Source organism: Quercus suber, unplaced genomic scaffold (assembly GCF_002906115.3).
Source record: "Quercus suber isolate HL8 unplaced genomic scaffold, Cork oak 2.0 scaffold_71, whole genome shotgun sequence".
In the NCBI taxonomy this organism is placed as follows: Eukaryota; Viridiplantae; Streptophyta; class Magnoliopsida; order Fagales; family Fagaceae; genus Quercus; species Quercus suber.
Genome location: NW_027069536.1, coordinates 55909 through 74737, shown reverse-complemented (window position 1 = coordinate 74737; position 18829 = coordinate 55909). Strand labels below are relative to the sequence as shown.

At 32.2% G+C, this 18829-nt stretch overlaps 1 protein-coding gene across 1 annotated transcript in view; it reads left to right on the top strand.

Annotated features, from left to right (window-relative positions):
• Positions 1-7959, top strand: part of LOC112011007 (ubiquinone biosynthesis O-methyltransferase, mitochondrial-like) — a 13831-nt gene extending 5872 nt beyond the window's left edge. The window contains exons 2-7 of the mRNA XM_065773248.1: positions 3705-3781; positions 4912-4967; positions 5217-5266; positions 6540-6689; positions 7625-7705; positions 7824-7959. Coding sequence (XP_065629320.1) covers positions 3705-3781; positions 4912-4967; positions 5217-5266; positions 6540-6689; positions 7625-7705; positions 7824-7931 — 522 coding nt within the window. The 3' untranslated portion in view covers positions 7932-7959. The remainder of the gene's footprint in view (positions 1-3704; positions 3782-4911; positions 4968-5216; positions 5267-6539; positions 6690-7624; positions 7706-7823) is intronic.
• Positions 7960-18829: the final 10870 nt, after the last annotated feature.

Sequence of the window (18829 nt, the reverse complement as noted above, 5' to 3'; positions counted from 1 at the left end):
TTTTTTTTTTTTTTTTTTTGTTTCATGAGAAGCTAAATTTATTGAAATAAAGGAAAAAACACACAGGTTAAACAAAGTCATTACAACAAAACACTAGAGCCAGACTACCAACTACAACCATGAAACAAACTATTCAACAAAAATAGATTGAACTTCCAACTACAAACAACTAAACATAAGAAATACAGCTGGAGATAATTTATATGTCATTTTAACTTTTAACTTACATCCCAACATTTAATTTGTTTTGTTCGTAAATTTTTGTTAGATATTATTCTTGACAAAGATTAATTCAAATTCATTTTAGAGTTTGCAATCCTTTGTGAGTGCTTATGGGCCCGTTTGGTTTAGAGATAGCTCAATTTTCATAACTCAGTTTTCAAAACCCACATCTCAAACTCAAAACTCATAACTCCTTATTCAAACCTTACCTTCACTCAAAAATTGCAAAACACATGTTTGGACTCAGTTCTCAGTTACATATCTCTACAAATTTTCCCCAAAACCGTGGACCCCACCACTGACACTACCCAGTGTTGCCTACTATTGCTACCCGCGTCTCATTGCTTCTCCGTGGAAGCCCATCTTCTTCTTTGCTTCTCCCACTAAAAGAGTCACCGTATTCTGTCTCTCACCTCTTGCCTCCCAAATCAACGTAACCCACATCGACGCACACCCACAACAAAGCAGGTATTTTTCTCTAAAGCTCTTCGCTCCGTATCTTTGTCTTCCCTGCTCTGTTTCGATCTGTTTTTTCGTCTCTTGCTATTATCAATTTTTGAGAGATTGTTTTTGGTTTTTTTCACTTGGTGAACTTGTAATCTAAAGGATCTCATCTCTTACATACATAAATCCACTGGGCGTAGCAAATAGGCAAAAGATCTAGACCTCATATGTCAAAATCTAATCTCCTTTTGTTGTTTTGTGTTTTTCTGGATAGATACAGAAGTATAGAGTTACTATGCTTGAATTCTTTGCTGGAAATATAGGCAAACGATCCAGACCTCATATGTCAAAATCTAATCTCCTAATTGGTTACTAAAGCTACATTTTAAGTTTTTGTTTGTTGTCTTTTGTTTTTATCAAATTATTTGCTTGGATTAGTTATGGGATTTTGTGTTTCTATATCACCTATTAAATTCAATTCTGGGCCTTTAAATTGAATTGAATTGAATTTCCAAAATTGACATTAACAATTAGCAAAACCATGTATATGACTGGATGTGTGGATTGTTGAATCTAGTAATTGTGTTTTGGAAATTCTTCTGGGTTCAAGGTGTACTAGTAGGTCAAATGTGATTGGTTTTGACAATGGCATGGCTGTGGTTATTAGGAGGTTTGGATTGCAATTTGGGTTTTCAAGGATTACATTTATTTTGTTCTTCTACATTGTATAGACTTTAACATCTCTATTGTTAGCAGTGGCATCTTTTACAATGGATGGTTTTCATTCCTTTTCAAGTGGGACTAAGTGGTTATGTGACATAGACTAAGTAACATAATTGACATTGTTTTGTTGTGTCATATTATCGCAATTTGGTATAAACTTTTTTTGAATTTGATTTGTGGCATCTTTTACAATGGATGGTTTCATTCCTTTTCAAGTGGGACTAAGTGGCTACGTGACATTGACTAAGTAACATAATTGACATTGTTTTGTTGTGTCATATTATTGCAATCTGGTATAAAGTTTTTCTGAATTTGATTTTTGGATAGAAAAGCTAGTAGAGGAAGATAGCATCGATTTATATTTATTAAGAAGTTTTTAGTTAGAGAAAACATTATAATAATCGTATGGCTCTCTATTTATGTAAGCCCAATTTGATTGGAGAACCTATTACTGTGGATTTGGATTGCTTTATTCATGCTTGTATAGAATGTTTGTATAGATTGTATTAGTCATTGATTTTATAGACTGTTTGTATAGAATATTTCAAGTATTCTTGTAGTGGTGATTGATATAGAGGCAGTTTTTACCAATGTTGGAAACAAGTAATTATTTCTCCAGTAGCAGTGGGCATTTGTGTGACCTAGACCATTGCACCCTTAGGATGTCCTTTGGCTGAAATATTTTAAAGGAAGTGAGAAATAGAAATGGTCTCCGCCTTCAATTTGCAATAGTAATATCAAACAGCTCTGAACTAACATGACAACACACAAGCCACAAGTCCACAGAGTCCGAAAATTTACGGAACTACCACTGAGTTTCTTTTCTTAGTTTTTGAAAATCATTTTCTTGTTTTCTATTTTGTCACTCTAACTCAAAATTTTGAGTTTTGAGTGATGGAAAACAAAGGTTGAAAAGCAAGCCAAACAAGAATTTTGTGTGGGATCCACGTATTTTGAGAACTCAGTTATGAAACTAAGTGACATGATCCAAAATACCCTCATCCAAACAGGCTTCTATGAATTTCAAATGATTTCAAGTTCTAAATTCCCATTATCCATCATTGTTAAATTTTGCTATTTATAGTAGTGGCTTTAGGATTTTTTTTTTTTCTGAAAATAGTAATTAAGAAACTTAAATTATACAAAAATTTACTAAAAAAAACTTGAATATTTCAACTTAAAATAATATAAATAATAAAAACTTGTAAACACATGAAATTTACAATTTTTTTTTACTAACAAAATGAAAATGCAAAAAGTTACTATAGGAAATAAAGTGAAAATTAATAAGAATGCTAAATGAGAGTAATAGTTAGCGAGTCTAATCATGGTGAGAGATAGAGAGAGCAATGGATGATAAGCCGAGTCATCAAGAAGAGTAAGCTTCAGGGGATTTCAAGATCTAAGATTGCTGCCATGACAACCCCAAAACTGCTGCCACGACAAACATTGACAATCAGCTAGCACTGATGACAACCCCAAAAACAAGCCTAGCAACACCACAACCTAGCTACAATAACCATTGCCCCCACTGCACCGCCCCCAAATGTAAAAAAAAAAAAAAAAAAAAAAAAAAAAATGCCCTAATCCAACAATGACAAGTGACAACCATCCAATGAAGAATGAAGAGAGAGTCAAGTAGTGATAGCAAGGAGGTAAGAGAGAGAAGAGTGAATAAACAAATGAAAAAAAAATGATAATAATGTTGCTACATACAGTAACATCTATATTTAGATGTAATAGCAGTATGTGTAAATAGTTTTGAATAATGATTCACCAGATGGAGAGGTTTTTGTGTATTTGGTGAATAGTGTACTCTATTTACATTTTTTTAAAGGACTTTTGCATGTTCTTAATTAGCTATCTAAGAGAATAACTATGATCATCAAATCTTTTATTTTCCACAAAAGGTCAACGATGCTTTATAAAATATAATTAAAAATAGAAAGGTCTATGTGGTATGGACCCAGGAAGTGTGCGCTTAAAGCAGTGAGTTTTTTATTTATTTTTTGGTTGTTAGTCTTTGTCTTTTGAGTAAGACTGGGTATTTTAGGCCTTTTATTGTTTTAGCAGCGGACCATGAAAAAATAACAACAAACAAAGGANATGTTGTCCTTCAATCATATGCCATCATGTTTCCATGCAACCTATATCTGGATGTATTCACCACTGCAATCAGAAAGTAGACACAATTGAATGCAAATGTAATTGTATATAGTGGCATTAGAGTTTCTGCTATATATATATATATATATAAATATTAAAATTAGATGTAGTCTTCATCTCATATTTACTCTCTTCTTTTGCTTGTTCAGCCATTAGCTCGAATGGGAGCTACTGTAACAGGAGTTGATGCTGCGGAGAAAATATCAAGATTGCGCATATTCATGCTGTATGGTCTTCTCTGATGTAAAATGTGATATCTTAGATTGGAATTGGATTTGAAAAGTATTAAATCATTGAATATCAGGGTTTCCTCTCTGGGGATAGCGCTGTAGCATTCTCTTATGTTAGGACTTTGTTCAGATTTATTTTGGATCTTTCTCCTTTAAATCTTCCATCCAAATTGCCAAATGTTGGCTGATTTTCATGCCCATAGGTGGACATGAATTTGGAAAGCACCAAATCACTCACTGATGCATTGGCATTTCATAATTGCTCAGAGAGAGAGAAAGAGAATAGTTCACCTGTTAGAAACTGGTTGCTGGGGGCCTGCAGCAGGTAGTTACGGTAGAGTTAGATATTAAGTATTTAGCTAAATTGTGAATTTTTTAGGAGAGGCTACCTTTTTAATTTTAGCTTCCAAAGTGGCAAGTTATCAGAGGTTTATTCCAGGACTTTTCTTTTCTGGAATTATTTGTGTACAGTATTTTTTTGACATCACAATATGCACAAACTCTGAAAATATTTGATAATGTAAACATGGTTTTCAATTTTTGCAACAATCTCTTATAATCCACTGTATTGATTTGTACTTATGTGGGCCAAAGATGACTAGTAAAGATTTTTTCAATTTTTTTAACCATTAATTCCAACTAATTGAGGTCAGCTTCTCATCCCAGATTCTAAATCTATATTTTCTTGAAGCTTATGGCCTTTTCTTTCTTTTTCTTTTTCTTTTTTCTTTTTCTTTTTTTTTTTTTTTTTTTTTGTATCTTAAATGGTGTATGAAATTTTTTTATTGGATTGAGAATATCTTGAATGATTATTCTATAACGTTTAGAACTATCTTTTGGTGCTACCCTCTCTCTCTCTTTGCTTCTTTTTTCTTGTTGTATATTCTTGAATTCTTCTGAGCAGAATATATTATGACAAAGTATTTCTGAATTATTTCCAATAATTTCCTGATTAATTCTTGGATTGCTAATTGCTAACAGAAATAACTTTTGGAGATCTTAACAACTTGGTTAAAATGAATCGTTCATCTATGAGCAAACTCTTAATAAATTGCAATTTGGTTTTCAAGGATTACATTTATTTTGTTCTTCTAGATTGTATAGACTTTAACGTGGAAATTTTTTAACACGCAGGATTGGATTCAGTGACTTCAACTATTGAGTACCGTTGCACAACAGCTGGTATGTGCCAGTCTTGTTTACTACCTCTGTAGGACAGGCTCTATGGTAATGTCATTCCCATGGAGCACTCAAATTGCATTGCTTCTCTGTTGTAAGCTGTTGCATCTTTTACAATGGATGGTTACATCCCTTTTCAAGTGGGACTAAGTGGCCATGTGACAAAGACTAAGTAACATAATTGACATTGTTTTGTTGTGTCATATTATTGCAATCTGTTATAAAGTTTTTCTGAATTAGATTTTTGGACAGAAAAGCTGGTAGAGGAAGACAGGAAGTTTGATGCTGTGATTGCTCTAGAAGTATGCTCTCTCTTTCTCTCTCTCTCATTCTTTCATATATATGTACACATGCTTGTATGTATAAATATTATTATGTAGTTCGTTATTCATACTGATTACAGATACCCTATGTAATTGTCTTACCTATTTTATGTTGGATATAAAATCAAGTTCGTTTTACCTAGCACATTTGCTTCTTTTTGGAACATTTAAGTGATATTGCATATTATGTATACTTCTACCATATATTTGCCCTGCTATAGTTATGATAAGGCCAAATGATTGGTTGATATCCATTGATTTCTGGTTCTGCATATAATCTTGTACTTCTTCCCTTCATTTACTAATCATGATGAGCATATAAGAGTATTGAAGTTGAAACTTGAAACTCAAAATGCATGAGTTGCTGGGTTCAAGAGATTTAAAAATACAAAAATGAGATTTTAATATTAGATGGCAAAGTCCTCTCATAAGAAATTTTTTGTTATTAAGTCTTCTCTCAAGACCTTTTGAAAGACTATTATGCTAGGATTGAAGTTATTAAAGGTGATCAAAGCATAAAGCAAAAGAATACTGTAAACATATAGCAAGAGGATTTAAGATCTATCTCGTTTTTCTCTTTTTTGGACCATGCAATAGGATTAAAGTTGAGTCAAAATTTTGAGTTTCTGGGATTCAAGAAATAAGAACGCTAATCTGAAATTTTACCATTGGATGGAAAGGTTTTTGGAAAAAGACTCTTCAAAGACGAAACCCCCCCCCCCCCCCTCTTCCCCCGATTGGTAAATTACTCACCTCTCCCACCATCTCATTATTATGGGAGGAAGAAGTGCTATAGCTGATTGGCAACTCTTCAAAGACTATATATACATTTTGAGATACTCCATGATACTAACCTTAATAGTTGATTGTACTTGATACGCATAGCCTTTTAACATTTGACCTCGAAGCTCAATAAATGTCAAGCTTGTAACATGATTCAATGCTCCTGCATTATCAAATTGGATCCCTTGAGTTTGGAAGTCCTCTGTAAATACAGGACAGTTAAACATAAATTACACAAGATAAATTTAGATTTCCACTAAAAGATAATATGAGTATCCATCTATGAAGGTATATTTGTGATGGTTGATGGAAAGGTTTAACAAAGGTATAATGGTGTTCCCAAAACTTTGGGTTGTTCTCAGTACACTTTTCTTCATGCTACTCTAGAGTGTATTCAGACTGTTTTTAAGTTATGTGTTACCTATTTTTGACCATACCCAATTTGTTTGCAATTGGAATTTTACTCAAGGTAATTGAGCACGTAGCAAATCCTGCTGAGTTCTGCAAGTCTCTGGCAGCATTAACTGTTCCTGATGGAGCTACTATAATTTCAACAATTAACCGTTCTATGAGATCATATGCAACTGCCATTGTTGCAGCAGAGTACCTCCTCCATTGGGTATGGTTATTTCCATCATTCTACATCTTAATATAGCTTCTTGATTATCTATGTAGCACCTCTTGCACTGCTTGAAATGCCTTATTTTGAAACTTGGTGACATGCTTTGAAATTTACTCGTGTCTGTTTGAGATCCATCTTGATCTCTAAATATGTTGATTATCTATTTCAGATGTGGGTGTTATCCTTAAATCATACTACAGGATACATGCCATAGTGGTAAACAGTTTCTTTATACTTCACAGCAAGTTTGTTTTTCTTAAACAGTTGAGGTTCTGTTTTTTACACGTTGGTTCACGTTGATTTTTTTAAGTGTATTCTAGATGACAAGAACTCGATACATGTGAGCATAGTGTGGATGACCCAATGAAATGAATCTTTTCTTCTAAAGATTTGAATATTTTCATACAAAGCGTTCTCATCTATGGGTCTGCTGAGGTTATCCACTTTTCAGTTTGATCTAGATTAAGTTAGAATTGATCCATACTATTAAGGAATGTTACAATGCCCATTGAATTTAGGTTGTTCCATTTTCATTGCTTTCACAGCAAAAATTAATAGAATTTCAATTAGTCAAATCTGGAGGTGAACTCCACTTGCAAACTGAAAAGTAGATAATTTTTAGCTAGAATTGATAGTCCACTATCAGATTATCAAGAATTTCATGCAATTTGGTTTTTCAAAAATAAGGCTAAGAAAACTATGAAGCATGTTTTCCTAATGCTGTAGAAACATTTCACATAGACTATCTGTAAAAGCTTGAGATGCTCCTTGGGTTACCTTGGAACTGTGGTTACCTTATGAAATTGTTAGTACAGTTGAACTCTTTCAATATACATTGGTTTAATACCTTAGTTAACTGATCAAGTTATTTATATTTAAATTCTGGGTTTCGCTCCTATTGGCACCATTTTGATAAACTTAATATTTTACAGCTTCCTAAAGGTACACATGAATGGTCAAGTTTTCTCACTCCTGAAGAACTAGTCCTGATCCTTCAACGTGCCAATATCACTGTGAGTAAAAAATGTTTATGAATTTTGATGTTTCACGAATATCTGCCTCATGCTTTAGCGTTACTAACCTCTGCACATTTTAGTAAAGCTTGTTTGCTGTCTGGTTGGCTTTTTGCAGGTCAGGGAAATGGCTGGATTTGTTTACAACCCCTTGACTGGAAGATGGTCTCTATCTGATGATATTAGTGTAAATTTCATAGCTTTTGGTACAAAAAACTGCCAATAGATAAGAATATACCATTATAATTTTCGTAGTTTGTTCTCTTCCTTCTATTTTGGTTATTTGTTTTGGTTTTGGTGGGGATGTGAGAGTGCTTTTTTTCTTAGCACACAGGCCCAAGTAAAGACAAGGATCCCGGGCCCAAATACTTGTTGTTTTGGTGGACTGGGCTTGATTCACCGCAGCTAAATGGGGCTGATTACGAACCAAGTTGTGCGCAAGTCATATAAAGCTCCTCAAGATGAAAAATGCAATTCCTCTTAGTACCCTGGGGCGTACTGTCATGGGATCCTGGGGCGTACTAGGCCTATAAGAACCCAGAAGCTCTGGTTTCCTGAACTATATGGTCTTTTTCCATGTTTTATTATGCGATAGAGCTTTGTCCTCTCCCTTTACCTCTATGGGTGCTTCATAAAAAAACACACTATACAATACACATATCTCTAAATAATTGTTAGTTTCTTAGATTAGGATATACATTTTAATACATATACATATATATAAATGAGTTTCATGAGGATGATTCTGCCACGAAGATCTTGGCCCCAATTCTCACAGACTTGGTGCTTTTGCACAGGACTTGTGGGATTTGGAACTCAAGTCCGAGTGGCTTTGCTTGGGCTTTGCCTTCCAAGATAGTTAGGTGAGAAGGATTTTAGCAAGAAAAGTAAAGGAAGACAATGTAATAAAGAAATACACGAAATAATTATTAGAGATCCTCAAATCAATATGAGGTATTTCATTATTTTCTTGATTGTGGATTACAATATGCTCACTAAGACGTGATACAAGGTTCAACTAAGTTCAAAAATTACAGACTTTGATAGCTATTCAAGCTTCCAAGACTTGCAAAGTTTGAATTTGTTGAATCCGAGTATGTGCTATAGTGGCTGTCTTTGGGATACTGGGAGCGGTTCCTCTGTTTTCTTTTGATTTTACAGAGCTTTTCCTATAGTTCTATATTCACATGATACAAGGTTCAGCTAAGTTCAAAAGTTACAGACTTTGATAGCTATTCAAGCTTCCAAGACTTGCAAAGTTTGAATTTGTTGAATCCGAGTATGTGCTATAGTGGCTGTTTCTGGGATATCGAGAGCAATTCCTCTGTTTTTCTTTGAGTTTTACAGAGTTTTCTTAACGATCCCATTCCCCCTTCTATTCTGCATCATGCCTTCTTTTATAGCACAGATCGAGTTCTGGGGTACTGGTGATTTCTCCCTTTTGCCCCTTAGAGTTTGTCCCGTGCCTGGTTGCTTCAAGATCATGTCGTTTCCTTTTCTTCATAGCTTCTTTCTTTTTGTTGCGACCAGATGAAAGTCTCCTAGCTAGCTTCCTATTTCCAAATTTTCCCGTTGGCTGACCTGAGGCTTTTTGGCTATTGCTCCAGCTTTTCCAGTCGTACTTTTCCTTGTCTCTTTCTTCAAATGGTTGGAACCAAAGTTCCTGCGTTTTGCTTTGTACTTCCACTACGTGTCTGGGTCATAAGGTCCGCGTGCCTTTTGTCTCTTTTCTCTCTTCAAATCTGCTTTAATTCACTTTAGCTGTGCTGCACGTCCTGAGGATCCCGAGCCTCTAGCAACCTCTGGGGATCCCGTCCCAGCTCTTTCACTGGAATTTGCTGGACTTTTTAGTGGCATTTTTTGCTGGAAATTTGAACATACATAGGACCTTGACGTCGATTCTTCTTGCTAAACGAATTGGGCCTTCTTTATTTATTTTTTTTTTTTTATGAAATGGGCTTTGTTGTGAAATTTTGGACCTCAACAGGGGACTGGATGAAATTTTTGTACTTGTTCATACAAATAATGATGGGTAGATCCAACACATTTACGACAAATATTTTTCCCCAAATAGTTTAGGGTTTCAATCTGGTTAAGTTTCGATTGGTCTTGTATTTTGGAGAGATTTTGTTTGAGATGAGAAAAGGAAAATGCTCAAGTTACTTCAAATTGTTCACAAATTGATGTGGCAATGACTGATTGATGAACTTTAATAACCTAATTAATGAACATTTGAATTACGTTTTTTTTTCTTTGTGATTTTTTTTTTTTTTTTGGAAATACTTTTTTGTGATTTGTTAAGAAGTTTATAAGCTTAAGTTTTGTAATATCTCTAGCATTAATTATTAAAAAAAATGCATATTATAAAAAAATTAATATAAAAATTTGGGCTTTTTTTTTAAATGGAGACTGGCCTTTTTATGGATGGGTATAAAAGTTTTTATACTAAGGGGCCTTAGGCCTTGACCTTGGGCCGGCCTTGGTGACTTTGGAATGATTTTCTTGGAAAAGAAATTTTTCACAATAAATTTTGCTGAATTGACAAGATGTTATTGATTTTTATGTGTGCCATTATTTTATCATGAATAATACTAGAGATAATGCAATTTTTATTACAAGCAATAATGCTAGAGATCATGCAACTTTTATTACAAGCAATGGTAGCTCTAGCAATTTTCTTCATGGTGTTCGGTAGGAAACTTAAATTTTTAAAAATAATAATAAAAATAAAACTTGAACTTAATTTTTTTTTAAATTAATAAAAATAAAACTTGAAGTTAAATTTTTTTTTTTTAAATTAATAAAAATAAAACTTGAATATATTGCCCAAAAAAAAATGTAAATACATAAAATATAAAATTTTTCATTTTATGAGCTTTCATATTTTGAAACCAGTGTATAATAGTTTCATTATCAATGTTATCAATTACATCTTTTTCAATATGCATAACCAATCAATCATTCATCTATTAATCTCTTATTCAATTATCAACATCTCACTTAAATAAATAACAATATAAACAAAATATGTTCCAACCAATTTTTGTATTCTTTAAACCAATCAAGATTAAATCGATGCAACGCTCCACTAATTTTATTTTGGGAAATCATTGAGATGAAAATATGAGACATTTTCTCATATCCTAGGATCCGAAAGAAGATTATTCAATTTAATATGAATTCGCTTAGAAAATGAATCTTGCAATACAAGTGATTTTCTTAACAATTACATTAATTACATTCAATAAAGCATTCAAACATTATTTTAGTGCACATGTGTATGTACAAAATGAATTACATAAATCCAACAAATTCAATTAAAAACTAAAGCAAGTACTAACAAACTAGCCATTTGAAAAATGTGTGTTTTTTTTATATAAAAATAAATAGAAATTTTAAAAATCACAATTAAACTTTGATAAAATTGCAGTTTGGCAATTGAACTATTGACCTAAAATTGCTATTTCAATGCAAATTACTAAAATTAACCTTCAGCGTACCAAAATTTTGAATGAGCTCAAATTTTTGTTTAGGGTGTTCAAAGTTTGTTTCAGGGAGGTCAAGTTTTGTATTTTTTTTTTTTTTTTTGGGTGTTCAACAACTCATTATTATTATTATTATTATTATTATTATTATTATTATTATTATTATTATTATTATTATTTGTGGGGGGTAAAAACCCAGATTTGTTTTTTTTTTTTTTTTTTTGGGTGTTCAACAACTCATTATTATTATTATTATTATTATTATTATTATTATTATTATTATTATTATTATTATTATTTGTGGGGGGTAAAAACCCAGAGTTACTCAATGGGCCTGGGGCACCATGTTGAGGAGTATTATATTTCTGAGGAGCAATAGTTGGTTAGAACGGCCCATCTGAAGGCAGGAAGCCCAGAAGTAGAGGGGGAGTACCGTCCGAAGAGGCCACTACTGGTCCGAAGATGTCTTACTCCTCAGTCACAAATAACCTTGATCAATCAAACGTGTGGAAGGTCCAAATGATCCTCCTAGCAATCCCAATGATAATGATCAGTTCTGGGTAGGTCTGGAGATGATCAAAACTAAAAAATATCTAAAGGAAAAGCTACTACCACCGTATTTAATGCACTGCAACAGCTTTTCTGACCGCATTTATATGGAGAAGACCCCTGAACAGTGTAATCTCAGCTACCGCCACTCACAAAGAATTAAAGTAGACACATGACGTGACATGTACTTGAGTAGATACGCAGATGAAGAACAGGTAGACGATAGAGATGATGGGAAAGGGTGCTATATAAAGAAGAAGGGTCCCTGATAATGGAGGACGAGAAAAAAAGAAAGAAAAGTTTTACTGTAACTCTGAATGTTGTAATTACTGTTCACTTGATAAAACATCTCTTCGGACATTCATTCAGGGAGTTGTTCAAGCATTATTTCATGTTATCATCACTGCAAGTAACCTAGCCAACCATTATTTAATTCATAACTAGCCCAGCTCTTTCGCCCACTCTCTACAAATTCATTGTCCTGGGTTCGTTAGGCCTTTAACCCATATCTTTTGGGCTTGGGTTACAAACACGGACCCTACATTATTAATTTAGAAGAACTCATATTAATTTTAAATTAATTTTTTAAGGTGTTGTGAGTGGCCGCAAAATGGGGTGTCTACAGGTATATAAATTTTTTTTTCACCAACACAGAGCCATCCCTAATTACATAGAGTTTACAAATTGATGTATTACCAATCACCAAAATATATTTTAAACATTCATCTATATATATATATATTAATAGGCAAAGTTCAGAGAAAATTAAATTAGAATTTGAAATTAGAATCTAATTTTGCACCATGAGTCTAAATTTACATGAGAACCATACCAAAATTATCCACTTAAATTTGTGTCATGTGTTTACTTAAGTTTTTTAGTTTTTTATTTATGATTTTTTTTTTAAATTTTTGTGCCAAGTGAGTTAATGAATACAAAATACTAAGAATCTAATATAATGAACTATATAAAAAAAATAAAAAAATAAAAAAACTAATCACATATGCTTAATAAAAATCACCACATAAAAAAGATCACCACAAGTTCTATTTTATTAAAAATTAGAAGAAAAAAAATGATCACAAATAATATTAAATTTGGGTAAAAATTTTAATATATGACAAATTATGTTAACTTTAAAAAAAAAAAAAATTGGCTAATTATACAGTTTATACTTACCTTATTAGTTTTGTAGATTTTAAAGTACTTAAACCTTTTTTTATATATAAACAAGTAGTTAAAATTAGAGTAATAATTTTAACATTATCTATTATTGTCCCTATCACATTCAGGTGTGAATTAGGTTGCGTCACTACCTATTGTTTTTTTTTTTTTTTTTTTTTTATCGACACTATTTATTGTTATTGAAAACAAAAATCGTAAAGTGCAAGGCGCCGGTCAGAGCATTATCCTATCCTATGCCTTAATTATATCCCCATACATTGAATTTGAGCTTCCGGAAATTGACTAATCGCCGCGTCACGTTGGGCCCCACTTCACAGCTCCCTCTTTCCAGCCAATCCAAATCCAAATTCTAAAAAATTCTGAATCACGTTGCGCACTTGCGCTTGCGCCCTTTGGTCCCTTGGCAGTCCGAAAATAACTGTGTTCTTTCGAATTATTATAAATACAAATTTTTTTTCTCATATAAATAGTAAGTTTCACTAATTAAATTTATAGTGAGACTTACTATTTATGTGAGAAAAAAAATACGTATATATGATATTCTAAGAGTTCCTAATAATTTTCCTAGGCAAACCTGTACTGCACCTCATTTTCAGACAATCTAAACCAATTTGTTGCATTTATGATTGTCCCACGTTGATCAGCAATAGCCCCCATTTTCCCCCCCTTTAGTATGCTATACAAGTTAGAATTTTCACAAAATTTTTCATAATAATTTATTTACTAGTTTTTATCTAAATTTATCATTAATATCATTTTTTAATTTATCGTTAATAATTTGCCAAATCAATCAAGGTGTGAATTTTTTTTTTTTTGGTCTATAGACTTTCCATTTTACCCTAATAAAATTGCATGCTTCTCCTTAAAATTTTAAAACAAAACAATTTTACGACACACTTTTCATACCATATTTGGAATAGGAAGGAATTTAGTGTATCCAGCATGTCAAATTTCTCAATTCAAAATTGTATAATTTATTTTTGGATAAACTACGTTGGTCTCTAATTTTTACACTATTTTTCAATTTGATTCCAACCTTTCAAATGTATCAATTTGATCCATAATATTTTGGTATTGTGTTAAAATAGTCCGTACTATAAAGTGATGGATGAAAAACGTTAACATAACTAACGGTCAAAATAAAATATTTGTTTAATGCCACGTAAGACTGCCACCTGAATTGCCATGTCAACATTACCTAAATTTTTTCTTAACCCAAAAAAAAAAAAAAAAAAAAAAAGCTTGGTGAGTCGCTCACATCCAAACACGTGAGGCTTAAATTAGGATCAAAATCCCTAACATAGTAGCACGATTCACCGGGAAGCAACAGCTTCAATATCAAAATCCGATGGTGAAGATTGGCAGCAAAACCCGACTTGACGCTAATCTACTGGTGACGCAAAGAACTTTTCAAAAATGATTTTGCATATGAATGACTTTTTGTAGCTGAGGACACAGATGAGATCCAATGGAAAAAAAATAGAGAACTCCTCTCTTGAGATCCATCTCAATAGCAGGATTTGGGTATGGTTAATTGGTTTGCATTTGCAAAAAATTTACAACCTTTTTCTTGTAATATATCAATTGGATGAGGACGAAGAGAAAAAAGAGAAAAGAACAAAAAGTAAATGACTGTACTGTTAATGTCTAAACCTGATTGGTGAGCCCTGAGATGATATTTCTAAATTCTAACACGGTGGGCCAAAGTGTGTGGCTTTCACACATACAGCAGAGATAGTCTAAATTTGGGTCCCAGAGTCTAGATTCACGCCACATGAGAGTCGTTTTTTATTTAGTTTAATTTAGTCCACGTGGCATGATAGTTGTATAAAAATTATTTTTTAATTTTAGCTGATAGCCACGTCAGTATTTTTTATCTATCACTTAATGATAAGGACCATTTTAATACACTACTAAAAAGATAGGGACCAAATTGGCACATTTAAAAGGTTAATGACGAAATTAAAATATAATGTAAAAGTTAGGGACCAAACATATAATTAACCTTTATTTTTTCTAAGTGGAAAGGTTAACAAATGTCCTATGGATTCCAGCTAGCTCAACTGGTAAAGTTTCTGATGGTTAAATAAAAGATATGGGGTTCAATCCCCGCTTACATCAAAAACTGATTAGTGTCTTGGTTTAATGATAAAGAGCTATTATCATGAGCAGATGACATAAGTAAAATTCTCTTTAAAAAAAAGGTTAACAAATGTCCTAAAGACATTAATTTAAGAAATATTTTTAGAAACCTTTTATGGGGGAAAAAAGTAATTAATTTTTTTTACAATTTTTATACTTCTCATAAAAGTTGTATTAAAATTTATTTTCTAAAATAGTTTATTAGCAAATGCCCTAAGGACACCTATTAACTAGACCCCTTTTTAAGAAAGATGTTTACATGTATTTTATATATATATATATATATATATATATATATATATTATAAATATCAATGATGGTTCCACATGCAAATATTGGCAGTACTACATGCAAGTCAGGGTGGTCACAGGACCATCCTAACTTGCAAAAAATGGCATATATACACTTGTCAAAAAAAAAATTATATGTTAAACTAAATTATTGTGACTACTCTAATTAAAATGATGAATATCCTGATTTGAGAATTACAAAAAATTGAGTTTAGCAAAAATAATAATGATGATACATTCACAACATTTTCACAATAATTTTACAACAAATCCAATGTGGTAAGCTATTATTGATTCTAATTTGGGCTCAATACTGATAGTATTTTTTTACCCACTAATAACAGTTTTTTGCATAAGATTTATTGTAAAAATATTGTGGACGTAGCATTCAAAATTAATTCTGCCCCCAAACATAATCCTTAATCCATTTTATAAATTAAAAAAACTTAAATAACAACAATAAATATTAGCTCAAATAACAACAAACATAAACTAAACAAAAACAAAATAAGACCAAACAACAACAAGTGATTTAATTATTCAACAAAAAACCTACCATAAAACAAAAAGATAAAAATCGTTAAACATTTAAATTTGTAGTTCGTTCAACTTATTCAATAAAAATAATTTCTAATTTCATTTTTCCCTAAAAAATGGTACAAAAAAAAAAATATTGTGGCTGTCAGTTCTCCTTGTGGTAATGACAGTTATATTCTTTTTAGCTTTGAAGTCAAAACAATTTTACTTTCTTTAATGATCAGGGACGGACCTACATGCCCCTCCCCCCCCCCCCAAAAAGTTAGGAATATTGGTCAAAACATGGCTCTCATTTTGGAAGTTTCATTGAATTCAAGGTGAGCTATTCTCTCTTTTGTTGTGAACTTGATGTTGTACCAATCATCTACTTGCCGTTTTTTACTCGTAACTTCATCTTTTTCACATGCCATAGACTATAGAGTTTGTGGAGGTAGTTTTAAGTCTGTATTTCATTTCCTGAATAATGTCCCCAACAGAATTTCTTCTTTTGGGCTTCAGTAAGATTTTAAATCCATACTTTAAATTTATTTATTTTCCAACTTCTTTTTGTTCATTACTTTTGTAGTTTTGTTCATTATTATTATTTTGTTCAATCATAGACGACTTTTGAGACTTAAAATAGCGTCAAGTTCTATTTTGATAAATGTGTTGAAATGTTTAAAAAACACTTATTTTGTATGTTATATTTTGTCGACATTTTTATAATATCAAATGTTTAAGAAACACTTATTTTATATGTAGTATTTTGTTAAATATGAAATATGTATTAGTTTTTATTTTCATTATAAAAAAATTGTTTTAAACTTTGGCCCCCCCAGGTTCAAATCCTGGTTCCATCCCTGATAATGACTCGACTCATAATTATAACAAATATTCAAATTATCACATTATTAAATTTTGTATAATTTAAACTTTTTAATGACCACTTTAAAAAAAATCATAGAGCTGCCACGGCATGCAAATGATGATATCCAACCTCAAGTTAACCACGAAGCATCTTTTGGATTTGGGTTTCTGTTTCTCCGTGACATTCCATAAATTGCTACCGATGAGCAACCAATGACGTAGTGTGCCATATCTGGATACCACAAATTGAAGAAAACTTTTCCAAATTGTACACGTAACTCATGGCCAACCCAAAAAAAAAAAAAACCTTCATCGACTTTTTTAAGTTTCGCACCTTCATCTTAAAAATAATTATATTTATTTTGTCTTAATTTATTTGTCCTATTTAAAAAGTTAAATTTTTTTAAAAATATCATTTATTATCTTGTTTACTTTATAAAAATTTATAAGTTTACAAAAATACCTTTAAATAAATTTATTATTTTTTTTATAAAGGAATTATTCTTAATGAAATAACTAAAAAGGTGTCCCAATTAGATAGGTTTTTTAAAATATATATATATATATATATTTGTTAGTTTTCTTTTCAAATAATTTTGAAAATAAAGTAGGGGTATAATAGGAACATTAGTAAATTAATGACTCTTATTTTTAAAAACAGAACAATATTTTTGGACATCCCAAAATGGAATAAATGACAAATAAAATTAAAGGAGTAATAAATAATAAGCAAGTAGAAAGTTACCAATTATAAGAAGTGGCAATGCTTTAGCATGTGAGTGAGGATGTGAAAAATTCAATACCCTTGATAAAACTGTTTATAAAAAAGAAAAAGAGTAAAAGAGATTCAATGGCCGGAAGTCCCTAAAAAAGGGGACTTTTTTTAATTTTAGGCGAAACTACATTATTGGTCTCTGAAATTTATTATGTATGCATAATTGGTCTCTCAAGTTTGAAGCGAGCACAATTAGTCTCTTAAGTTTTAAAACTGAGTTGTGTTGGTCATTTTACTAACTATTGTTAACGGTGCTACTTACATGGCTAACGAAACAATAACTTGACATTTTTTTTAATGATGTGGCATGTTTTTAATTAAAAAATTAAAAAAAATAGTTTCCACCTTAAATGAAATTGAAAAATCATATTGACGGCAACCCCCACCTCCACCCCAACCACCACGACGGCAACCCACACCTCTAGCATCATGAACCCACAAAAAAATCCAATCCAAAATCAGCATCTACCTTGCATTTGATCTAGCCAATTAGAATTCAAAGCCGAAAATCAAGCCAAAAAAAAAAAAAAAAACCCAATCAACAAGTGCAATTTACATGACCAAAGACCAAAAAAAAGAAAAAAAAAAACCCAGATGAAATCACAAAGAGAAAACCTAGATGAAGACCCAGATGAAACCCAGCGATTGCCCCATCGGAACCCACTCTTCACTAGAGAGGGTGATTAGACAAAGGGGGAGGAGAAAGGGAGGCGATTAGATAGGTCCATACCCATTCTATTTTCACTCTCAATCTCCCTTTCTCATCTCTCTCTCCATTTGTGGTTTGGTGCTTCTCCACCTCCCCTTATTGAAAACCCTCTCAAGTATTGTTAATTTTTGTCTTCGTTGGTGTAATACCTAAGATGGGAGGACGAATGCAGCTCAGTAGTTGTGCAAGAGGAGGAGGGAGGCGGGTCAGTGGCTGTCGCCGGCGGCTGCTAGGGCAGTGGCTGTCATTGGTGGCTACTAAGGCTTCTCCTATCATCGTCGACAACTACAGCTTGGGCTATTGCTGGTGACGGCTAGGGCATGGAATTTTAGACAGCAGCTAGGGTTTGATTTCTTCCTTATCTCCCTTTCTCTCTTGTTGTGGTTTTTACAACAGTTAGAATATAAATTTTTTAATTTGGTACTAGTAATTTTTTTTTCTCAGTTGTAAATTTAGTTTCTAATTTTTTAATTAAAAACATGCTACATCATTAAAAAAAAAAAGTCCAATCATTATTCCGTTAGTCACGTAAGTAACACTGTTAACAACAGTTAGTAAAAGGACCAAATCAACCCAGTTTTAAAACTTAATGGACTAATTGTATTT